Source organism: Palaemon carinicauda, chromosome 41 (assembly GCF_036898095.1).
Source record: "Palaemon carinicauda isolate YSFRI2023 chromosome 41, ASM3689809v2, whole genome shotgun sequence".
Taxonomy (NCBI): Eukaryota; Metazoa; Arthropoda; class Malacostraca; order Decapoda; family Palaemonidae; genus Palaemon; species Palaemon carinicauda.
In genome coordinates, this window is record NC_090765.1 from 58185980 (window position 1) to 58213479 (window position 27500).

Below are 27500 nucleotides of genomic sequence, written 5' to 3' on the forward strand. Positions count from 1 at the left end.
GAGGGAAGAGCGTAGATACAAGCATAATATATACAAAAGGAATTATGTACAATTGTGTGACACACGGTTGGTACACTACAAAGCACGGAATGGGAAGATTCCGCGAAAACAGTGATAATAGGTGCAAAAAGATGGGACGAACGATATTAGAGAGAGAGAGAGAGAGAGAGAGAGAGAGAGAGAGAGAGAGAGAGAGAGAGAAGGAACTTGAAATAGAATAATCTTCCTGAGTCATTGAACAGATCCTTGATAAGTAGCCAAGAGTGATCTACGTCTGAAATGGACAAGAGCTTTATGTTCTCAAATGAATATTTTTTCTTTCATTCCTTTCTGTGTAAGAGGAAGATCGGCTCGTCATTCCTTCGTTGTCTGTTTACTGAAGGAAATGGTCGAAGAGGATCTCATTCCAGTTCAAACGGAAGCCGCCACCTTCCTCTTTTTAAAACTCCTCCTTTCTCCTCCTCCTCCCCCACACCATCTACTCTATTGTTGTTGAATTGAAAATTTCTGTGAATAAAATCCTGCCAAAGATTGTATTTTCCTTGCGTTTATCACCTGAATTTGGCGGAAGAACGACACAAAACTTTCCACGTTTCTGGTTTAATATCAGCACAGAATGATATATCATTCAATCTAGTTGGGTAGAGTCTTGTTTGTGCGTTTTCTTACTTGTATGGAATCACTATATATCTGGTTGGATTATCAATTGGTTTCTTAGAGAAACGGCTGATATGATATCTCAGGGCTATTTTTGGGTCTGGAGGCAGAAGGGGAAAAAGAACGCGTATAATTATATGCGAAGAAAATCGTCGTTTCTTAACTTCAAGTCGCTATCGGAGTGGGGTATCATTTCAAGTGAGGGAAAAAGTAAATTAGTATACAGTGAAAGAGTAAAGAAGTTACATATGGATCGGGATTGGATAGATGGTTCATATAATTTGTTACTAATTGATACCGAGTTATAGATTGTTTACATCGTGGCGAGTTAGATATTGTGTGATTTAGTAGAATATCTTTCCCGTGTTGAAAACTACCTGTTTAAGGTATACAATATATACATATATATATATATATATATATATATATATATATATATATATATATATATATACACAGTATACTGTATCAATTTTGTTAACGAATAGGAGATATTCACCTTAAATGTTAGTTCATGCTAAGGGTTATATATATATATATATATATATATATATATATATATATATATATATATATATATATATACAATACTAACTATATTGCATCAAATTTGAAAACGAATGGGGGATATTAATCTGGAGTGTTAGTTCATGCGTGCGTCCAAGGGTTATAGTCGGGGCTGTGTAGTGGTGTTATCGAAGATGTCAGTGCAGGTAGAGTCATTTGTGGGGGTTTGCGGCTTATCCCCCCCAAGAACCGCGTCACCTGGAGGTCATGTCAGGGCGAGAAGTCATCCAGCTACCGTTTCATTCAAATGTCGAACACAGGTCACTTCAGTCATCTCTGCGGTGATTTAGTTTGACATTCTTCGAATAAAACCATAGTTTTGGTTATTTATATAATCTCAATTATTATTTGAATAATGCCAAACAGCTGCGCCGTGTTTGGTTGTTATTCAAAACGTAGGAAAATAAAGAAGGTATCCTTTTTCCGATTCCCTTGTGATGAGGAAACAAGAAGGAATGGGTTCATCGTTGTAAGAGAAAGGACAACTTTAACCCTACTACTCATCGCATATGCAGTAGACATTTTGAAGAACATGCATATAAGAGAGACCTGCAACAGGAACTTCTTAGATCACGATCCCCAGCAATGAAATACAGACGTCTGAAGAGCAATGCAATCCCTACACTTCACATGCCTCATTCACAAGGTTGGTAATCTTACTTTTTCAATTTTTCAGTATTACTTGAAAAACCTATTTACTTTTTTTTTTAATTAGTCACACTATTTACACTCATAACAGCTATTATCTGTGTTTATATATGGGGGTCTGTGTATATATATATATATATATATATATGTATATATATATATATATATATATATATATATATATATATATATATAGTAAATAGAAAGACACTATAAAGGGAAAACTTGGCATATTCCATACCTCAATCACGATCATATTATAACAACTGATATATATATATATATATATAGATAGATAGATAGATAGATAGATACACACACACACACACACACATATATATATATATATATATATATATATATATATATACTCACACATACACACACGCACATATATATATATATATATATATATATATATATATATATATATATATATATATATGTGTGTGTGTGTGTATGTGTGTGTGTGTGTTTGTGTAAGAAAAAGAGAGATATTAAAATGTTTTTCTTTCTACATTTCAGATGATAGTGTATCTGGTATATCTCAAATGGAAAGGATAGAAGAGAAAAATTGGAAACGCTTAATTGCAGAAATGTTTTCAGGTTGTGAAAATGAGCTCCATGATTACAACAATGTTTCCTGTGGAGAAGACTATCCTCAAAGTGAAGAAAGGGTTTGTACAGCAACACTTGAAGAGTTGCAGAGTCAATTGAACAGCATTACTCAAGAAAGAATTTATCTCCTTACAAAGAAAGAGCAGTGCGATAAAGAAAGGAGGATTAAGAGATTTTGAAAAATGAAGCATCATGTTACAGAGGTTTTTTTAGAGAAACATTTTTCTCCTTCACAGGTGGAAAACATTATGAGTGGAAGAAATATGAAACGCTGGATAGAATAATGCCATAGATTTATTTTTTTTCCCTTTTACTAAATATTTCTCATTTCTATTATGAAGCCAGAATACTGTTATGTGTTATCTATGTATTAGTTTACTAAATAATGTATTGTAAAATTGTAAATAAGCATTTGTAAATAAATACCAGGTCAAATGGTAATTGAATATTTTTTTAAGACCTATCAAGCATATTGATTTATGGTTTCTATTATATATCAAAGATCCAAAATTACTAATCCACGATCCTATATGAATTCAAAAGAACACCAAGATAACAGAGTAAAAAGGACACCACACACACTTACAGACAGGCCTAATCCCTTCGACCCAAGGTTGTACTTGCCTTGACCGCTTCTACCCTGACCTCCAGGCGCATCACGGAAATACCCCACAACTACCCCCGCGACTAAAGTGACTGTACCTCTCTCCCTTATTCTATATACCTTGGTAACACTAAGACTCCGATATCTGGTTTATAGACGACAATCGCAGTATCAGGCCTTGTTTACAGCTCTTTACCCTCACCGAATATATATAGCGGGGCTCGGTATAACCCCGTTAGAGCTGTCGCCAACATCCACGTGTGATTTTTATTAGATTCTCATACCCCCAAGTTTTTGTTCTTTTTGAAATTTACGGATGTGAGTTTTCCAGGGTTCTGGATTTCGACATGGCAGTAATAATGTCCAGTGGTAGCTCGGTGCTTGGTTAAGACCTTAACAGCCACATCAGTAGTGCAGATAGTTAGCTTTTATTTACTGGTTTTTCTAGTGATATTGGCGGTCGTTTTGATAACGCTTATGTATTTAAGAGGCATGGTAGTTTCTGGGGTCATTTTTGTATCTATTTTAAAACTTTAAATTGAAAAATATAAATATTGTTTTAAAACCTGACAGGCGTTTATTACCTTTGTACTCAAATTTATATTAAATGAATGGTTATACATTCTTAAAAAAAATTTAAAGACTTCATTATCTAACAATAAACGGTGGTGTTATACATTAGGATATACTTTTCCTCACAAACAAATCTTCTAAGTTGAAATTGAATTAATTCGGGCTGGTGATTAGTTCTATATTTTGAAATGAAAATACTTAGAAGGAACGAGGTCATATATGATGCATAGGTATCATGGAATAACTTGAGCTTTTAATATTTTTATAAACTTTTTGATCCAGTGCCCGATTTTATCAACTTTATTTAGAATAATGATTAGACAAAGCGCAAACGAGTCATAACTTGATTTTCAACTTTGCCATTGAATATTCAATTAAATTTTTAATAGTTTTCTTTTCTCTTATTTTGAGATTGGTTGTGTATATCTTTATTATCCTAATATTGGTGACATACTGTCGAATGGAGATAAAATAAAAAGGCTTTAAAGAACTAAGCATCGTTTTGTTTACAAAGGTGTTTAATAATTTTTATATCATATTGTGCTTGTTAGATCCAGTTACCGCAAATGAATTATACTTGTAAGAGTAATATAATACACTGTAAAAAGTTCAAGGTACAGAAAGGGTATAACGATTGAGCTGGGGTTTATATACATGTAAAACACCCTAAGGCTAAAAAATACCCCTCTACTCCAGGAGGCAGGGTATTTTTTGTGAATAATATACCCTCTATTGTACTTTGTCTTAAAATGGGCTTGGTAAGTTTGTGTGATCATGTCATGAAATGAACTTTTACTCTGTATTAAATCACCATATTGTTACACTGATAGTGTAATGCACCAAAAAATGTACTAACAACATATTGGTTTTGAGTTATGGATAGTTTTGAAGCAAGTTCCTACAAAATGCGGTACTTGGCAATTTGTATTGTTGCCGTCTCGAGATTCTTCGTGAGCCCGGGAATTTGGCGGGAAATTTCAGTGGCGTCTAGACTCTGGTCTGCTCTGCAGTGAAGATAAATTGCTCCAATTAGCGTCATCGGGATTATAATATCTACACTGCATTTCATCTGTTAACCAAGGTAAGAACATTAACTGTCCATCTATGCAAACATAAACAGTGGTTACGAATAAAAATTGTCAGACATCATCATTAGTTTTGCATTCAGGCTGTGATAGTCTAAAAAATCATTATTACTAACACCGGGTAAAATAAGTAAGAAATTATCATTAGTACTTAATTATGAGAGAGAGAGAGAGAGAGAGAGAGAGAGAGAGAGAGAGAGAGAGAGAGAGAGAAAGCGTCAAGCTGTTTGGGAGGGAAAAAAACCATAAACAACGTATTCAGCTAAACGTTAATAGCATTACGAGTAGTCTGTAAGCAAACACTGACGCCAGTTTGACTTGAGGTAGCACAGTTAGGTATTCATGCATGATATTTTTTCTTTTCTTTTCTATATATATATATATATATATATATATATATATATATATATATATATATATATAAATATTTATATATTTAGGCACACACACACTAACAAATATTTTCTTTTCACAGATTTCTGCGGACGGTTTGCTTTGCAGCTTCTGCCATCATTCTTTATATATTATATATACTTTTGATTTTCAAGTGTAATGGAAATAATAAATTGATAAACCAAACTTTTAAAATCATTGACCTTATTACTTTATATACTTATAAGCTATAACTACACCTATATAATGGTGGAATAGATATTAATTATAAAATTATAATTAATATACACGGGTATTTATGTCGTATAGAATACCCTTTAAAAGGGTATTCTTTACCTACGATACACCCCTAAGTAAGGGTATCTCAAGTATATGTCATACCCTTGATATGGGTATATTGTAAAGGGTATATTATAGTTTTTATATACCCCGATAGGGTATGCTATTTTAACCACTAGAAATACCCTTTTTCTACCCCTTTTATACCCTTAATTTTTTAGTGTTGTAATATTAATAAATCAATAACTAAAGTAATAAATACAAAACTATATAGAATACAGTCTGGCGATGTGGTGTAGATTTAACAAAGATATCAGTAAATGAATTAATACCGTAAATAAGTTCAAACCTATATAGAATACAATAAATAAATAAATGAATAGAATAATGAATTCAAGACTATATAGAATACAATTTGGCGATACGTTTACAAATATATCGGCAAATGAATAAATACAACAATAAATCCAAACCTATATTGAATACAATCTGGCGATAGGCTATAAAGTTAACAAAGGTGACATGAACTTGTGATGATGATAAACGAAGTAGGCTATAATAAAGCTGTAGCGATGGTGATAACACCAAATACATTGCTAAGCAATAGTTTAGTGAGTATTGATATGATGGTGTGTTTTCTAATATCCTGAAAAGGAGAAAAATGATTAAAGGGGTGACGACTGCAACGTGGACGCTTTGAAATGAGTTGTTGATAAAACGGGGATTATACCAAGTCACGATTAGCTCGGATTTAGGTAGCACGAAAGCCTTGGGATTGTCGGTAGGAAGTAAAAGTCATTTTTGGGTGGAGTTGAAATTAGAATTTTCGGAGGATATATTCGAATGGCTTGTTTTATATTTTCTTGTAGTCTCGGTGTGGGTTTTGATTTTAATATATAAATAAATAAATAAATAAATATACACTCTAAAAAATTGAGGGGATAAAAGGGGTAGAAAAAGGGTATTTCTAGTGGTTAAAATAGCATACCCTATCGGGGTATATAAGAACTATAATATACCCTTTACAATATACCCATATCAAGGGTATAACATATACTTGAGATACCCTTACTTAGGGGTGTATCGTAGGTAAAGAATACCCTTTTACAGCGTATTCTATACGACATAAATACCCGTGTATATTAATTATAATTTTATAATTAATATCTATTCCACCATTATATAGGTGTAGTTATAGCTTATAAGTATATAAAGTAATAAGGTCAATGATTTTAAAAGTTTGGTTTATCAATTTATTATTTCCATTACACTTGAAAATCAAAAGTATATATATAATATATAAAGAGTGATGGCAGAAGCTGTGAAAAGCAATATTTGTTAGTGTGTGCCTAGAATATATATATATATATATATATATATATATATATATATATATATATATATATATATATATATATATATATATATATATATATATATATCTATCTATCTATATATATATATATATATATATATATATATATATATATATATATATATATATATATATATATATATATATATATATATATAGAAAAGAAAGGAAAAAATATCATGCATAAATACCTAACTGTGCTACCTCAAGTCAAACTGGCGTCATTGTTTGCTTACAGACTACTCGTAATGCTATTAACGTTTAGCTGAATACGTTGTTTATGGTTTTTTTCCCTCCCAGACAGCTTGACGCTCTCTCTCTCTCTCTCTCTCTCTCTCTCTCTCTCTCTCATAATGAAGTACTAATGATAATTTCTTACTTATTTTACCCGGTGTTAGTAATAATGATTTTCTAGACTATCACAGCCTGAATGCAAAACTAATGATGATGTCTGACAATTTTTATTCGTAACCACTGTTTATGTTTGCATAGATGGACAGTTAGTGTTCTTACCTTGGTTAGCAGTTAACATATGAAATGCAGTGTAGATATTATAATCCCGATGACGCTAATTGGAGCAATTTATCTTCACTGCAGAGCACAACAGAGTCCAGACGACACTGATATTTCCCGCCAAATTCCCGGGCCCTCGAAGAATCTTGAGACGGCAACAATACAAATTGCCAAGTACCGCATTTTGTAGGAACTTACTTCAAAACTATCCATAACTCAAAACCAATATGTTGTTAGTAACTTTTTTGGTGCATTACACTAGCAGTGTAACAATATGGTGATTTAATACAGAGTAAAAGTTCATTTCATGACATGATCACACAAACTTACCAAGCTCATTTTAAGACAAAGTACAATAGAGGGTATATTATTCACAAAAATACCCTGCCTCCTGGTGTAGAGGGGTATTTTTGAGCCTTAGGGTGTTTTACATGTATATAAACCCCAGCTCAATCGTTATACCCTTTCTGTACCTTGAACTTTTTACAGTGGGGGACCCACTTTTGCTAACATTTTTATGTGCTCCCTGGAGGAGACCAAGCTCAAAAATTGCCCTTCGAGATACCATCCACTGTTTTATGTCAGATATGTTGATGACACCTTCGCTTTATTCAGAGATGAATTCTGTGCCGACGCCTTCGTGAATTTTGCCAATTCGCAGCACAATAATATAAAGTTCACATTAGAAAAGGAGGAAGGAAATAAATTACATTTTTTAGATGTGTTAATATCTAGAGAGAGAGAAGGTTTTAATACAACGGTTTTTAGAAAAAAAACTTTTACTGGATTAGGTTCGAATTTTTATAGCTCTTGTTTTTATAATTTTAAATTAAACTCTATTTTTACTCTTCTCCACAGAGCATTCCTTCTTACTTCTAGTTGGGAATATTTTCATACAGAAGTACTTTATTTATGTGTTTATTTAAAAAAAAAACTGTTTTCCTACTAAATTATTTTTTAAGCATCTCAACAAATTATTAAATGATAAATTGGCTCAGACTCAAAAAATAACAACAGTACCTAAACTCAAATTTTATGCGAGTTTTCCTTTTATGCATGATGATTCCTTTAGACAGAAGTTTACAAAAATCATACAACAACATTTTCCAGCTGTTGTAGTAAACTTAATTCCTAAGAATCCTCTCATAGTTGGCTCGGTTTTTCACTTTAAGGATCGATTGAGTCATTATATGTCCTCTAGTGTTGTATATAAACATAATTGCCCAAAGTGTAACTCTGGGACCTACGTAGGATCTACCAAGAGGTTGTTGAAGGTCAGAATTGACTCTCATAGAGGTGTTAGTTTTCGAACAGGTTGCAGCATATCCAACCCAGAACATTCAAATATTTTCAATCATGCTAAAATTTGCAAAATAAATGTTGACAATAAAGATTTTAGCATTATAGGGCAAGTATCTAATTCCCACGACTTGCCGATTCTGGAGTCAATTTTGATTAAAAGACTGGTTCCGTCGTTAAACACCCAAGCTTCATCCACTCAATTGTACTTGTCATAACTTTCTTTGTTTTGATCTGTAATTGTTGATGCCATTCAGTTTTTATTTGCGCTTCTGCGAGGTTGGTTCCATTTCTGTTTTATGCATATTTTTACTTGGATTTTTATTTTTTTTTTTACTAATTTTCACTTTTTATGTTTATATATATTTTATTACTATTTATTAATGTTATAATAAATGTGCTTCTTATTTGTAGCCCTGGAAGACGTGATAATGACGATCACGAAATGTCGGGATATATAATAAATGGAATTTTAGAACTGCCTACTTCCCTGTCCACTTTGAAAAATGTAAATTACTGGCTGCCGCCACCTTCTCTGATGATATATATATATATATATATATATATATATATATATATATATATATAGGTATAAAGTATATATATATATATATATATATATATATATATAAAACTTAAAAAACTCGGTCTTTGTAAAATGACTTCATTGAAAGAAATATGTTTTTGGATTCCTTATATGTTATAATATACTATTATATATATATATATATATATATATATATATATATATATATATATATATATATATATATATATGTAAACGATTTGAAAAATCTTAGCATTTATTATTGGCTTCAAAGAATTAAATAATCTATTATAATATCCTTGAGTAGTCTTTTGATTGCTTATATTTCCTAAGAGGTTTATCTCCTTACCCTGTCGACCCCAACTTTGAATAGTTGTTACATGAAATTCTCAAGGGTAATCAATTCATTTCTGGCTTACGTTATAAAGAGGGAATTTATATTTCCTTCATAGAGAACATCTGCGTCTCTTCTCATAAGGTTTTTCAGCAAGCAGGACTTTTCTCTTTGTGAGTCACTCTCACATTCTCACTCTTCCTCCATGAATAAAATATCTGTGGATCTCTCGATGAAAAGGACATAGAAAAGTTAAGGATTATAAGTTGAACTGGAATAGAGGAAACTCATAGAATAGGGGTCTTGTGATAAGGACGAGACTTGAAGGAATATATAGAATAATTACTTATTTGGCTTAGTAAGATTGTTTTCATAAAGGATTATGACGCTGTAAGCAGCCTTATTATGTATGTATATATATATATATATATATATATATATATATATACATATATATATATATATATATATATATATACATATATATATATATATATATACATATATATATATATAATATATATATATATATATATATATATATATATATATATATATATATATATATATATATATATATATATATATATATATTCATATATATATATATACATATATATATATATATATATATATATGTATGTATAAACCTCCAAATCTCATCATATGAGAGTTTTGAATTCTTTAAGAGATCTATAGCCATTAATGAGGTAGAGTGAAAGACATTTATAGATTATTATTATTATTATTATTATTATTATTATTATTATTATTATTATTATTATTATTATTATTATTGCTTATTAAGCTACAACCCTAGTTGGAAGAGCAGAATGCTATAAGCCCAAGGGCCCCAGCAGGGAAAATAGCCTAGTGAGGAAAGGAAACAATGAAAAATAAAATATTTTAAGAACAGCAACATCATCTAAATAAATACTTTCTATATAAACTATAAAAACTTCAACAAAACAAGAGAAAGAGAAACCAGAGATAATAGTGTGCCCGAGTGTACCCTCAACCAAGAGAACTCTAACCCAAGACAGTGGAAGACCATTGTACAGAGGCTATGGCACTATCCAAGACAAGAGAACAGTGGTTTAATTTTGGAGTGTCCTTCTTCTAGAAGAGCTGCTTACCATAGCTAAAAAGTCTCTTCTACCCTTGCCACGAAGAAAGCAGCCCCTGAACAATTAGAGTACAGTAGTTAACCACTTGGGTGAAGAAGAATTGTTTGGTAATCAGTGTTGTCAGGTGTATGAGGACAGAGGAGAATCTGTAAAGATTATGGCAGACTATTCGGTGTAAGGGTAGGGAAAGTTAAAGTGAACCGTAACCAGAGGGAAGGATCCATTGTAATACTTTCTAGGCAGTCAAAGGACCCCATAATTCTCTGGCGGTAGTATCTCAACGGGTGGCTGGTGCCCTGGCCAACCTACTACCTACCTATGAGGTTTTTAAGGTATCTATAGCCATTAATAAGGTAAAGAGAGGGGAAGATATTCATAGATATTGTCATGATAAAGGGAGACGGATAGAGGAAAAGGCCCGTCTCGTTCTGGCTGAAGGAAAGTCCTAGCATTGAAGATAGAGATAGCAAGAGGTATCCTTTTCATCAGATTCCTTGGATAAATCAATGGTCAGCATCAAAGTAAAAGGACGAAAGGATATATTGTTGTGGAGGATTAATTTTTTTTTTATTTTTATTTTTTTTTTGTTTGCCAAATCTCTCTCTCTCTCTCTCTCTCTCTCTCTCTCTCTCTCTCTCTCTCTCGAGAGAGAGAGAGAGAGAGAGAGAGAGAGAGAGAGAGAGTACCATCCTCCACCGAGACTAACAAAGAAGTGGGACTTCTCCTCACTCAGCAAACATCTAAAATGTCATCATCACTCGACCATCACATTGTGATATCGTCCATTTTCTCTGTGACATCAACTCAGATCTGTTGATTATAGACAACAAGGAAACAAGGAAGACATGTACACGTGAAGAATCTCCCCCCCCCCCCCGAACCTCCTTACCATCTATATATACCACTTTCAAGTAATGTTCTTGTGATGATAATAAGAGGTTTATATAAAAAAGTTAGTTTTAGAGGTAAGTTTATTGTATCAACAACAGCATATCATCAGTATAATGTCTAAATATCAGTAAAAATGAATAGTGAATTATATAATCAGGTACAGTGCATAAATTGTCCAAATTAACACAAATAATAATAATCGAGGTTATTTATCAATATCATATAGGAATATATGTCAACAAAATGATATTCCCCAAATAGCACAAAATATACATTGAAACTATTTGCATTCCATGAGCAAGCATTAAGTGAAAATCAGAATTCAAGGAAGGGTATATATAGTACATTAGATTATATGTTAATAAAAAAATATTCCAGAAGGCTACAAAATATATAGTTTAATAAGAAAAATAGTACGTTCAAACTATGTCGTGAATGGGTGTCTAGTATAAAAATACTATATTCATATTATGTTGTCAACGGATATACAGTATGAAAATAGTACAATTATATTATGTCATAAATGGGTATACAGTATAACAATTTGTAAAATCAGATTATGTCGTAAATGGTTATACAGTATGAAAATAGTTCATTCCAATTATTTTATAAATTGATATACAGTATGAAAATAGTATAGTCAAATTATGACGTGAATGAGTATACAGTATAAAAATAGTATATTCAAATTGTGTTGTAAATGGATATACAGTATGTAAATAGTACAATGAAACTATGTCGTAATAGGTATACAGTATAAAAATATTATATTAAAATTATTTTCTTAAAGGATGTACAGTATTGAAATAGTAAAATCAAATTATGTCATAAATTGGTATAAAGTATGAAAGTAGTATATTCAAATTATGTTGTAAATGGGTATAGAGTATAAATATAGTACATTCAAATCATGTTGTGTATGGGTATACGGTATAATAAATAGAATATTCAAATTGTGTCGTTAATGGGTATACAGTGTAAAAAATAGTTCATTAAAATTTTGTCGTAAATGATTATACAGTATATGGGAACTGATATATGTTGAGAAAAAGTGCGATTTTGTGGAATGGAATAACTATACTTTGTGATGAAAAAATACATTCTCTAAGGGCTATGAATAATGTATACATCAACAACAAAAAAAAATCATTCCTGGTAAGCAATTCATAAAATACTATAACAAAAAGATTATACGAAGATATTCTAAAAAAAGACATAAATTGTGAAGGAGAATTTTTTTTATCTTCTGGTTACAGTGAAGAAATATAATAAATTTCTAAATCTTTAATGAATTTTAAGATTGTGAATTTCACCAAAAGCAAAGGAAGAATCAGATTAATAGTACTCCCGATTAAGGTAAAATTGGCACTAGCTTCCTTGCTCACCCAAATACCCCATTGAGCAGGTGGGAAATAAGGGTCATGGGGCAAAGACAGAGTTGGAAGTCTGAGGACAGGAGTCAGCAGGTGGAGAATCTCATACTACAGGACCTTCCTGGGGCGCTGTAAACCTTATCTCAGCTGTTGGTTGTTATCAGAATCTGGCATTGGACTATTGTGGACTTCTCTCACTTAGGATTAGATTCCTGTGGAAAAAAACATAGGACTTTAGGTTGAGAAGGTAGATTTTTTCTTTAAGAAGGAATCAAAAGTTTTTACAAATCACATGGAATTCAGGAAATTATTTAGAGGGGTTCTAAAAAATGTTTAGTAAATAAGTTGACTATGACAACAGGAGTGCCCAGTTCTACAGAATGGACTGGATGTAGAGACGAACAGAAAATAATATGAGTAGTGGAAGTGAAATTCCTGAGAAGAGCATGTGGAATGATACATGATGGGAGAAGACCTAAAGACCTCTTGTTGAGATCGCGCACATACAGGTGGACAGATAAGCAGACTGGAGAAAAGGGTGAAATGAACACAGATGTGTGGGTTCTGTACCAAAAGGCATGTTCCTTATTCCTGGATATAATTGATAAAATTCTGAAAAGATTCAAGTATTCATGTTCAATGCTCACAATGTACTTTGGGCTACCATCATCATGAGGGATATGCTTCAGGGCTTCATTAATTTCATCTTCCACTTTGGGTAGAGAAACTGAAATATGTGAATGTTTCATAAAAGATAAATTCATAATTTTCATGTCAGCCACAGTAAAAAAGTTTCTTGCTAAAGACATTGCTATAAGTTAATGTTGAGAGTAATCATTTATGTAAAGTAGCAAATTTGCAGATAGGAAGGTCACCTTTATCACTTTACACATTAACTCATTTTATTATGGAGAGTGTGAATGTGCTAATAATGAAATAAGGAGTATTTTGTTTTCATTATACTTCCTTGTAATTATATGAATATAATTTTGCTTGCTGGGTAATCCGTTAATTCTATTACATTTACCCTTAATCCATTAGTAAGGTCGCTTCACGTGTCTGCAAAGGTCTAATGGTACTCACCTGAAGATTGTGATCAAAGAGGAGATCGGGTGAGTTCTTTACACTTCTGATTAATCAAGAGGATCTAATCACCTAAGTGGATTCCAGATGATATGATGGGAAGAAGATGTCCTCGTCTTGCTTCTCAAGGAGACTAGATTACTCTTCTTTTATTATGTGAATCTGCAATTAAATGAAGCTGATATAAAAAAAACTTCTCATGAAGCATATAAAATAGCAATTGAAAGAACGGATCATCAAAACGGATCATATCTTTAAGTTTTCACATTACATTAATGATAGAATAATGTTCTTAAGGAAATATTTCATATTTATTTCAATAATCTTAATAAATTTACATTGAAAAAGACAATCCGGAATCAAATGGCTCCTTCATTCCAAGTTTTATCATTTGTGAATTTCTCGTAAGAAGTGAAAAGGAGAAATATTAATTGTGTCTTGACCAAATCTTCCATCAGCAAATCTTAAGAAAAATATAGAAGTTGAAGAGAGGAGGATCTGAGCAAAGAAGTGGAAGATGACTCTAGAGAAGGACAAAGTAAAGAAATGACTGTGTCTGGTACTCACCGATATCAATCCGAGACGAGAAGTGAAGTAATTAACACTTTGAGAGATGACCTGCTTTTCCCTGAGGTCAGACTCTATTTCCAGAATGCAGATAATGTCTGTTGTTTAGGTATATTGCCTGGCCCATCCGGCCATACACAGGCTCTTGTAGTTTTGCAGCCGATAGGAAAAATGTTTCAAAAAGGCCTCAGAAAACTCTCTACTCGGATTCCTAAACAGAAAACAAGAAAATATGTCGTATAAGAATGACCTCTCACCAGAGGGCTGATGCAAGTGCCATTTGAAGAAATGGTAGAATTTCCAAAAAGAAGTTAAACAAATAATTTTCTTGAAAATTTGCAATAACCATAGAATCAATCTTTTGTGTAAAAAAAAAAATATGTTTAATTCATCTTGCCTAATGCCTGAAGACAAATTATGTAAGTGATACCCATATAATGAAACTATTTGAAAGAGGTATCTTTACAGTTATTTTCTAAAGACAGGAGCTGAAAGTTTGAAAACCCTTATACGTCTAATGTAGTAAATTATCAAAGAAATATTTATTTATCATAAAAAATCGTACTCTTAACAATGATAGATTCAATAAGAAATGACAATATAGAAAACTTTTGCAAAAGTTACCGAAAGGAAAGAAATTTTACTCTGCAATTAATTCGTTAGGAACAGGGTTTTTTTTTTTTCTACAATTCATTGAGAGTAGCAACTCCAAAGTTTTTTTCCCTAAAATCTCACCTCATCTTTTTGTCTCTTCTGCAAAGTCCGTCTCAGTTCTGTGTTCCTTCTCCTCTCAGCAGAAGTTGACTGAATGGGTCTGACTGAAGCTGTTCTAAAATTTCAGCTTCTCTTGAGTCCAACAGATGACAGTGGTCAATATCCCTGTGCACCAGTCAGTCAGTCAGTCAGTCAGTCAGTCATTCAGTCAGTTAGTCAGTCAATGTTCAGTTCTATCAGTTCATCTGATCTGTAAAAGGTGTATAGCATCAACAAAGGAGTACATTACAAAGTTTAAGTACTATACAAAAGATAAAGTGTCTGCAATAAAAATCTTGTTGTGATATATCTTCACTCTGATCTTTTATCGCTAAACAAAATGGATCAATTAAATAAATATGAATTTGTAGTGGCGGAGCAGATATATTCATTATCTTATAATATTAACTGCAAGATAGAAGTTGTACAAAAACACCTTACACTTTATATGTAAGTTCACCGAAAAATGATATAGTTGTGATAAATATGATTTTGCATGGGCCAAATTGCCTGATAAAAGATGAGCAAAATAAAGGAGTTATAGAAAAGAGTGTCTATACAAAGAAGAAGAAGAAGAAGATGACTCTAGAGAAGGTCTAAGGTAAGGAATGACTAAGTCTGGTAATCACCGCCAACGATCCGAGATAAGCTTTGAAGAACTGCATCGGTGCTGCTCTCTGATGTCGTATTCTGGTTCCTGAATGCAGACATTGTCTGCAAATTCATGAAGAGAAACTCTCTACTCTCTCTCTCAGGTGGATTCAGTGTGCCCAACCTCCAAAATAAAAACCTGAGGTGAGTTGAGCTGCTATACAAAGAGTATGCCCGGGACCTCGTTCCACCAGCCCTGGTTTAGAGCTTCCCTTCTAGGGAAGGTGTTTCTCAGGTCTTTGCAAGGAAGGACTTAATAAGTTTAAATAACATCTCACCTAAGTGCTGGTGCAAGCACCAATAAAGGAGAGGGAGGAATTTCCGAAGAGAAGCTCGTCCCTTAATCATTTCCCTGCAAACATACAATAAAGCAGAATTATCAAATGCCCCTTGCCTCATGGTCAATGATAAATTAGTGATATGAATGCATTGCCTTGAAACCATTATAAGGAGGTAATTTTTACAATCCGGAATCAAATGGCTCCTTCATTCCAAGTCTTATCTTTCGTGAATTTGTCGCATAAAGATAAAAGGAGAAATATTAATTATGCATCAACCAAATCCTCCAGCAATAAATCTTAAGAAAAATATAGAAGTTGAAGACGGTAGGCTCTGTGCAAAGAACTGGAAGATGACTCTAGAGAAGGACAAAGTTAAGGAATGGCTGTGTCTGGTACTCACCGACATCGATCCGAGATAAGAAGTGAAGGAATTGACACTTTCAGAGATGACCTGCTTTTCCCTGAGGTCAGACTCTATTTCCAGAATGCAGATAATGTCTGTTTTTTAGGTACATTGCCGAACCCTTCCGGCCATGCAGAGGCTCTTGTAGATTTGCAGCCTATAGGAAAAAGGTCTCAAAAAGGCCTTAAAAACTCTCCACTCCTGCCCAAGTACTGGCTGGATGCAGACTGCCCAGACTCCAAAATAAAAACCATGAAAAGCTGTCGTATAAGCATGACCTCTCACCAGAGGACTGATTTAGGTCCCATTTGAAGAAATGGTGGAATTTCCCAAAAGAAGCTTAACAAATAATTCTACTGAAAACATGCAATAGAAAAAGAATTAATCTTTTGTAAAAAAGAAAAAAAATAGGTTTAATGCATCTTGTCTAATGACAGAAGATAAATTAGGTAAGTAAAATCCTTATGATGAAACTATTCAGAAGAGGTGATTTTTCCAGGTAGTTTCCAAAGACAAAAGTTGAATGATTGAAAACCCTAAGTTAATCTTTACCTATTTTTGTGATTCAAAAATAACAAAGTCATTTAGGACAAAACAGATAAAAGACTTTTAGGTGAAATTATTTTAAGACATTTTGGAGAACAAAAGGAGTAGAATACTTGTTCAACATTACTTGTCTGTTCCTTGCTGTTTATCTGTCAGTCTGTGTCTCTGTCTGTCTGTGCTGCCGAAGAGAGACATCCAATCTCTTTCACCTTTGTTTGTTTCTGCTAATATAATGAAGTTTTACTTCCAACTAAAATAAAAAGGAAAAATTAATATCAAATCAAACATAAGACAGTACTGGAATATAAAAAAGTTCTAATATAGGTCTTATATAGTAAACTATCATAAGGAATATATATTTATTATAAATAATAGTAATCTTAACATTGATAGTATCAATAAAAATGAAAATATGGAAAACTTTTGCAAAAGTTACCGAAAGGAAAGTAATTTTACTTTTTGCATTTAATTTATTAGGAACAATAAAATCAGATTTTATTTTTTTCCTTCATGTCATTTAGAGTAGTAAGTGGAGAGTTTTTTTCCTTAAAATCTTTGAAAGGGGTACTAACTTTCTCATCTACCAATTCTGGAGCAAAACTATTGATATTTCATTAAGATTATAAGATAAATTATCATATGAATGTTAATATCAACATTGTTCTACTATTCCTGTACATGATTGAGAAAGAAAAATGTTAACATTATTTAAGTAGTCTTGGATAGACAAAAATAAAGATCCCAAAATGAGAAATGACTAATTTACCTACACATTACCGTCTTAGTTCTGTGTTCCTTTTCCTCTCATCACAGGTCGACTAAATGGGTCTGACTGACGCTGCTCTAACATATCAGCTTCTCTTGAGTCCAACAGATGACAGTGGTCAATATCCCTGTGCACCAGATTATGTGAAGTACATCGTTCCACCAGCCGTGATTTGGAGCTTCCCTTTCTGATCCTGGCCTCTGATCCTCTAGGCAAGGTGTAACTAAGCAATTTGCAAGGAGGGACTCGCTGAGTGCAGTGAGATGTTCGAATGACTCTATAGTGCTGATGCACGCACCATTAGAAAAGAGGGAGGAATTCCCGAATACAAAAATTGTTATTTTGGAAAACAGAATTATCAAATGCCTCTTACTTAAGGGTCAATGATGAATTGGTGAAATAAAGGCAATGCCTTAAAACCATTATAAGTAGGTACCTTTTACAATTATTATCTAAAAATAATTGTAGATTGCCTGAAAAACCAGAAAAGTTACCAATTGAAGACAGCAGAGAAGAAGGCTACAAGCTTCAATGATTGCTGACGTTTGCTAATAATAACTGCTTTTTTCCTCCCTCCTATTCCTTTGGTTTTTCTGTCTGCATGAGAAGAACAGAGATACACTTAACCTATTCTACCTCTGCTTGATATAGAAGAAATTATTATATTTTACAAAATCAAAATCTATATTGCTTTGTGTAAAAAAAAGAAATTAAAAATATTCGAAAATAAGTCTAATCGTATATATTTTTTGGAAATTTATGTTCAATCATGAATAAAAGAAATGAATATTAATGCTACTCTTCTCATTCAGTTTATCAAAATAGTAATTCTTAATTTTACTCTTTCTATTCCTTTCATTAAGAGCAGTAACTACAAATCTTACATTATCATTCAATTGATTAAAAGAAGTAACTCCTTATCATACCCATTTCATACAATGCATTAAGAACAGTAACTCAAAATTCTTACCCTGAAATTCCTACCTCATATCATTATTCTCTTCTTCAGTGTCAGCTTCAGTTCTGCCTTCCTTCATTTTCTGATAAGAATTTCACTTCATGGGTCTGACGGACGCTGGCCTAACATGTCAGCTTCTCTTAGGTCCAACAGATGATGAGGAACTGTATCACTGTGCATCAGTCAGCCAGTCAGTCAGTCAGTCTTCTGTTCTACCAGTTCATCTGATCTGCAATAAGAAATAGCATCAACATATGAGGCCATTACAAGTTCAGGCGTTTTACAAAAGATCAAATCTTTGCAATAAAAAGCTTAGTGTGATAATCCTTTACTTTGATCCTTAATTGCAAAGCTAAATTGATTTACTATAATAATATGATTCCTTAGCAGAAAAACTGGTCCATTTTAACATGTAAGTTTACAGAAAAAGTAATACTTTGTGATAAGTTTACTTTAATGTTCCAACTAATCAAATACAGAACAAGAGATTTCACAAAGAACTCACCGGTCTGAAAAGTTTTAAGATCCCTTTTTCTCATTTCTCTTTTGTTGCATGATATGAGTCCTTTGAAGGACTTAGGTAGGATTGTTGTCTTCATTCCCCTCCATAGAGAGAGAGAGAGAGAGAGAGAGAGAGAGAGAGAGAGAGAGAGAGAGAGAGAGAGAGAGACTTCTTGCTGAAGAGCTTATGCTTACAGATTCCGTCCAGAGCTTTGAGGGAAGATTAGGGACATTTCAGAAGACATTATCAATGTAGGCTAATATTGAAAAATAAAATGTTAAAGGTGATGAAAACAACATTTGTTTCAATCAGAGATTTATTTATGATGATTTCCACTGTTACTTATTACCTACCATTTAATATAATCAGTAAGACTTGATTGTCATGAATAGATGTTAGATAATTTTTAAGGTGAATCTTAGTACATTCAAGTCTTGTAGCATTTTGCTATGAATATGACATGATATAAGTCATGCACTATTTTGTCAATTCAAAAAAAAAAGTTGCATTGAAATGATTTAACAAAAGCAAAGTTCTGAGAATACATATAAGTGAATAGAACAAACAGGAGAATGAATATAATAATAAAAATAATAATAAAAGTTTCCTAAAAATAGGTTTTTAGGAAAAGACGTTGAACTTTCCCTGACATTTGTTATTATCAAGTAGATGTCTGAGACAGGATTAAACAAACACAAACACACTCCCCCCACACACACACGCACACACACACACATATATATATATATATATATATGTATATATATGTATATAATAATAATAATAATAATAATAATAATAATAATAATAATAATAATAATAATAATATCAGCAAAAGCCATATACAGAATTACAATATTATCGGTGATACAGTACAAACATCAATTAGCAGGTTGATCCCAGAGTTCTAAGGTCTGGGTAATAAAATCATAGTAGCATTATTGCTTAATAATAATGATGATAACAGCAGGACTTCCAGACAACAAAGATAAAATATGATAAAACACGTTATCTCACCATTACTGGATATTATTCCAATGTTATTTAGTGATGAAGATTTTGCATAGCCACAACAACAGAGATTAGTAAATACAATTCATTGCACTGACGCTTCCCTACTCCAGGTTTCCCACATTTTGGATTTTATTCTAGCAGCACTTGCAAGCACATTTTGAATTAGGGGATTTTCACTAGAACGTAGGCGGGAGGTGAGACTTACTATAGAGCGTCGAATGACGGTTTTTAGTTTATCCAGTCTGTTTTCCACAAACATCACTGGAGCTGAATGGTGCCTCGGGGTATTAGTGAGGCGTCTTAGGATATCATTGTGAAGGACTGTGATACGACTCATCGATTCACGCGTATAGTTTGCCCATAGCGAGCAGCCTTACAAGTTATAGCAGTAAGTTTGAAACGGGAGTTTTTTGATATCTTGGCGGCAGAAGGCAAATCTTCTCCTTACCATGTTTCCTGGACAACACAATTTACGTCACCTCTTTTCAATGTCACATATATATCGGAATCCTTTACAGAAATGACCTTTATAATCTGAAAGTGAATTTTATAATCTAATCATTATAGAAAGGTAGATTACCATGAATCCCTTATTGGTATTGTAACACTATTTTGACCACTTAATGATGAACAGTGATTATGAATTAGAATTTGGTGATTTGAATTTAGAGTGAGATAAAAAGCATCTGTAGTTGAAGAATTAACTCTGATGAACGTCTTCTTCTTCTCCTTCTTCTTCTTCACCTTTTTCCTCTTCTTCTTTCCCAGCGATTTTTATCAACTTTAAAGCCACCTGACGAGCAAAATAGACAACACCATTAAGAAAAAGACTTTGGATAAATGCAATGAATAAACACAAGAGCTAAAAAATAAAAAAAGAAACATAGGTGAAGATTATTCTATTCATTATAGAAAGGTGTAATAAATATAATAAAGGAAAGGCAGAAGATGAATATGACGAGAGTTAAAGGCAATGAGGAGATAATTGAAGGGAATATGAAATACTGAGAAGCAAAACAAACATGATTATATAATTTGACCAAATGATAATGAACAAAATAATCAGAATAAGTCGATATAATAATGAGAAGGAAATTGCTATACTATACATATCAACTCTCTCTCTCTCTCCTCTCTCTCTCTCTCTCTCTCTCTCTCTCTCTCTCTCTCTCTCTCTCTCTCTCTCTCTCTCTCTCTCTCTCTATATATATATATATATAACGTCTTAAAAATAATAACTAATAATAAAAAAGCAAAAGCCAAATCTTAAAGAAATAAAATTTTGAAACTAGGCCTATGGTGAATACAGTTTATTTATCCTGGCTCATCACCTACTGAAAGGTTTGGAACTTTGGTGAGAGAGAGAGAGAGAGAGAGAGAGAGAGAGAGAGAGAGAGAGAGAGAGAGGTCGTACAACACCCATGAAGAAGAAGAAGAAGTATAAAAAGAAGAAGCAAACTCACCAACGAACACCATCTTTACATCTGGTGGATTCCTTTGCCTTAAGATTCATCTCTCTGCGTAAGGCTTCGTCATCTGGTCGTTCTTCTCTTGGGAACCAGATCTCGTCTCTCACCCTGACTCCCTTCAAGGAGGCGAGGAGTCTGAGGATGACCTCAGGGCTCCTCGTCCTCCCCAGGGAACACAGAGGAAACCCGATTGACCTGAAGGATCTGTTGGGAAGAAGAAGGAAAGGAATAAAATGGGATGAAATGAAAAGAAATGAAAAAGAAAGGAAATGATGTCATTCACATTTATTCATTATTTTATGCTTTTATTGTTATCTTGTTTCATTGAGACACACACACACACACTCATACGCACGCACACGCACACGCACAATTGTTTACTTGTGAATACTTCAATGTCAATGAGAGAGAGAGAGAGAGAGAGAGAGAGAGAGAGAGAGTGTGTGTGTGTTCCTAATTATAAAATAAAAAAGAGCAACGAGGAATTAAGATTTCATAAGGGGATAAACTCCACGTACATTCTCGGCCTACTGAGAGTACCCTTTCACACACACACACACACACACACATATATATATATATATATATATATATATATATATATATATAAATATATATACATATATATATATATATATATATATATATATATATATATATATATATATATATATAGGCCTATATATATCCATATCTATTTTGACAGGACATAGGCCTATTTTCCCAGAGTATTAGGTAAGCTCAATAATGAATATAATATGATATAATAATAATACTCTCTCTCTCTCTCTCTCTCTCTCTCTCTCTCCTCTCTCTCTTATAAGGAATGATGTCTCCTCACCTCCTTGCATCCTGTGGTTGTAATGTCCGAAGGATGTCCCCAACCTTCTCGATGTCTTCATCCTTGACGTCCCTGACATAGACAAAGACATATGGATCCTTCTCCAAGAAAGGATTCTTCTTCAAGAAAGGGATGGGGCGACTGACACTGCTGACGTCGTTGACACTGAAGTGAATACCTGAAAGAGAAAGAAGAAGAAGAAGAAGAAGAAGAAGAAGAAGAAGAAGAAAAAGAAGAAGAAGAAGAAGGTTGAGTAAAATGATATTCAAAACTGAACATTTTTTATGTGTTTCTCTCTTAAGATTCAAAAGGAAAATATCAAAAGGGAATAATAATGATAAAATTAATAATAATAATAATAATAATAATAATAATAATAATAATAATAATAACTGCAACAACAAATTTACAAGCAAAAGAACTAATGTGTGTGCATTTGCGTGTGCGTGTGGGAGTCAATGTGTGTGTGTGTGTGTGTGTGCAAGCGACCATTGTAGCCGCTCGCATAAGGAATGACATCAGTCTCCTCATGAAACCCTCACATTATGCTCTATCTAAATCAACTCAACCAATAACAACTCAGCTTCATTTACTTGACGTAATCTCATTGGCCGAAACCTTTTCACTTTCCTTTTGCTGATTGGTTCTCCCATTCGGATAACTCCGCCCACATCCTCGTAGAGAACCAATCAGCGCAGGAAGGAGGTGGAGTCAAGAGGAGACGCGTTTGACTATGGCTGGTGCCGATATCAGTTTCCTATTTATTACAATCATGATAATTTTGATTCATTTCTATCATTATTAATTAAATCAACGCCATAGAAATGAGACATTTCCTTTTAATATATGGAAGGAAAGAAATTAAAACTTAACATCGAAAGGTTTTATATCAAATTCAAATCAAATGAAAACAATATTGTCCTTTTTGTAAAAAAAAAAAAAAACCTGATTGAGACCTCTGAATATAATGTTCTACATCTATAGAGTAATAATGATGATAATAATGATGTGAACAATGATATTGATAATGATAACAACGATATTAACAGACTGAATGACAGGATGAGGATGAGGGAAAGGAGCCCAGGTATTGTAATGTCCCTCGGAGGAAAGGAACAGAGAAAATAATGTTATTATTACTTACTTAAATCTCTAATCTGTTTTGTCTTTTCCAAAGATTGACAGAAGGCGTCGAGGCTGGGATGGTCCTTAAACCTGATCCAGAGACTTCTAATATCTGGAGGGATTTGGAAGGTTGGTCCCAGATGCCATAGTATCCCTTACAACTGTTCCAAAGAGAAGAAAAGAAAAGAAAGAAATAGTTATTGGATTTGATTGGGAATTTCATTATCAAGTTGATGATGATGATAATGATGATGATGAAGATGATTATGATGATGATGATAATGATGATGATGATGATGACATAAACGAAAGGTAAAAAAGAGTAATTTCGTAAAGTATGGAAATTAATATCACCGAAAAATGAGAAAGCAAAAATCTGGACTTTTTTATGTTTAGCCGACTTATTATGAGTCTAATTGTGACAATGATGATAATGATGATACTGATAATATAAAATATATTTTTTACAAGACTCAAGATGATTGTTATACTAAACATTAGGAGTTCTCTCTCTCTCTCTCTCTCTCTCTCTCTCTCTCTCTTATCAGTAGGCCTATATATGTGTGCATGTACATATGTTTGTGTGTATGATCATGTACCAGTGTATTGTCATAAAGATATTTGATTATTATATAGATATTGTAATATTCCAAATAACTGTGAAATAATAATAACTTACTCATTTGTGAGTAGATTCTTGATTGACTCTCTCTCTTCTACAGTCGGCTCTGAATCTCCTCGGAAATGTTTCAATAGATGTATTTCTGATGGGTTGATATGATGCCGGCAAAGTTGCCTTTGCAGTTCAACTAACCTATCAGTGTCATAAAGGTATATTATGAGATTAATTCTCTCTCTGTTTGGGAGAGGAGCATCTGTGGCTCTAAGGAGGGCAATGTACGCATCAATTGTATGATCTCTAATTTCAGTGTCCCTATAAAACAACTTGAACCTCTGTGCTATCCATCTCGAAGAAGAGTTATCACATTTGATATTCTTCAAGACTATTAGCACGGAGTCTCTGTCGTCCACTCCCGACCTTACTAGGAGTTCCAGTGCCTCAATCTTGGCCTCTTCTGACACCTTCATCTCGTCCCCGTCACCCACATGGAATAAGCTGATCATCTGTATCATCATATTTTGATATTTGTGAAGGTTTTCAGGGAGACTCCCTCCAAGAAGCATTTCAAAGATCTTTTTAACTGTGGCTGTGTTTACTGATTGGTCCCAGCATTGATTTGTCACCTTCATACGGAAATAAAGAGCTGCCATGAATTCCATTATCCCTTTATGCGGGAAACTGTAATGAAAGGAGCCTTGGGAAGTGGTCACTTTCTTCAGGAAGGCGCCAATTAGCTCTTCGGCTGGCAATCCCAAACTATGACAAAAGGCAGACAAATTATTGATGGTGGATTCTGGAATATTGATTTCATCATTTTGCAATGCTTTGAATGATTCACAACATAGTTTTTCAATAAACTGCTCAACTCTATCATTTAAGACACTCAGTGGTAAGTGAGCTGTGAGCAGGTTTTTTGCTAAACGCTCCATTAACTTTGAGAGAGACAAAAGGTAAAATTGCCAGTAGAGCTCAGCTTCTGAGGTGATTTTGCTTATAACCTCTGGTTTAATCATCCACAGAATTGTAACAAGAGCGAGATTTAAGGGTAGTCCCCACACCTCATGCATAGTGTGCATTGTTTTCCTCAGATACTGTAACAGTTCATCTAGTGATTGCAAGGGAGAATTGTCTGACCCCAATACTGCATAATACTTGCATACAAACTCTTCTCTCTTCTCCTTTGGAATTCCCTCAATACTAATTGTAGACACAGTTGTGTAATCAGATTTCACTTGATTGTTGAATCTCTCCTCAAATTCAGGTCTGGTTGTCACAATAACACTAATTTTGCGAGATTTCTTCAGTGTCAAAACATCTTGGAATAATTTTGATGATTTATCATTCAACTCGTCATACCCATCTATGATGAGTAGACATTTGTAAGCCAAACACACATCAATAATTTCATTATCTTGGAATTTCTTGTGGACGTCTCCGAAATACGCCACTAACAAGTCTTTAAATGGTTCAGTGGAATCCCTGCATTCTACACACAAAAGTATGTCATAGTCATTAAGGCCTTCGATGTCGTCCTTCTTACTGAGCCAATCAGAATTGATCTTCTTGACCAGTGTGGTTTTCCCCATTCCTGCCATTCCCTTGATCAGTAAGAGTTGACTGGGATCGTCATGAGGTACATGATTCAATATCTCCTCTATAGGAACACTACAGGGGCCACTTTCCCCTTCTAGCTTCATTTCTGTGTGAATCTTCTCTACTGGTATGTTGGGGTTAGAGGAGGTTCCTGTTATCAGGTTGAGAGGATTAATGCTTTTAAATTTTTCAAGATGGTTCTTCAAACAAGGGAAGCCTTCCTCTTCCAATAACTTCATCTTTTTTGCGAAGTCAATTTCGCTTTGATAATCATCAAAGACCTCGGTTCCTAGATATCCTTTTCCTATCTCATCAATCTTCTGTCGGATATTATCAAAAACTCTGTCTATTTCTCTTTCGATTTCATCTTTATCCTCAGGGTTTACCCCATCCCAGAGCATGACAAGTTTTAAGCCCTCTTGAATTTTCATTGTAAGTTTATATACTATATTTATTGTGACAGAACATCTTCCTCTGTCTATTTTCAGATTGTGGGCTGTCTCATTCCAAAGATTCTTTATGATTGTTATAGACATTTCTGGGTCGGAACCATTTTGTTTGTGCCATTTTTCATCATTTCTTCCAGCTAAACATCTAGAAAACCGAAGAAGCACATAAATCATAGGTATGTCCCATGTGTCGTGTGATGAAGGATTCATGAACTTCTCCCGTTGATCCTTTACAAGATTCCTCTTGACTTCATTGATGTTGACCCCTTGGGTTACGAGGTAGTCTTTAAAGTTCTTCTTAACTGTCCATCCCCTGTATATCCAGCCAAGGATCTTTAAGTAAAGAGGCTGAATGACTTCCCTGAACATCTTCCGTAATCTTACGAATGACTCGTCAAACTCATCGATTTGGATCGAAGGAGGAACGGTGTCTCTGTACAAAAAAGAAAAGAGAATTGACAAAAACAAAAAAAAAAACAAAAAAAAAAAAAACAAAAAAACCACTTCCAGGCGATTAAAATGGAAAAAATATAAGAAAATATTGATATTAATAAATAAAATAATATTGAATAACCTTTTTCTAACAAAACTTACTTAAAAATGGCCCTACATATATATATATATATATATATACATATATATATATATATATATATGTGTGTGTGTGTATATATATATATATATATATTATCGTTACTCATTAGGGTCAAACAAGCAACAACACATAATGACTTCAGTCAATTACAGGAATTACTAATTACCAGATTCGTTTAAGAGATCTCCAGACCCTTTCTCTACATAAAGAATTCATTGCGTTGTGTTACAAAGACATGAAAGGACATACTATATTGTATTGTGCCTTGCCCCCAAATTATTAATTACTAGTTTCATATGAAGTTCTTGCCGAGTTCGGATTACAATAGGCACGGGTAAACCACGATACTACTAATATATATTTAATTTTACCCAGTCACTGAATCCCACGCACAGATAT

The 27500-nt window shown here is 33.3% G+C and overlaps 2 protein-coding genes across 2 annotated transcripts in view; both read right to left on the bottom strand.

Annotated features, from left to right (window-relative positions):
* Window positions 1-27500, bottom strand: part of LOC137632440 (zinc finger protein 845-like) — a 399727-nt gene that overhangs the window by 108709 nt on the left and 263518 nt on the right. The window lies entirely within an intron of this gene.
* LOC137632439 (uncharacterized) overlaps window positions 23862-27500 on the bottom strand; it is a 12218-nt gene continuing 8579 nt past the window's right edge. Inside the window, exons 3-4 of the mRNA XM_068364370.1 lie at window positions 24657-26939; window positions 23862-24003 (exon numbers count right to left, since the gene is read on the bottom strand). Of these exons, the coding sequence (XP_068220471.1) occupies window positions 23862-24003; window positions 24657-26939 (2425 nt within the window). The remainder of the gene's footprint in view (window positions 24004-24656; window positions 26940-27500) is intronic.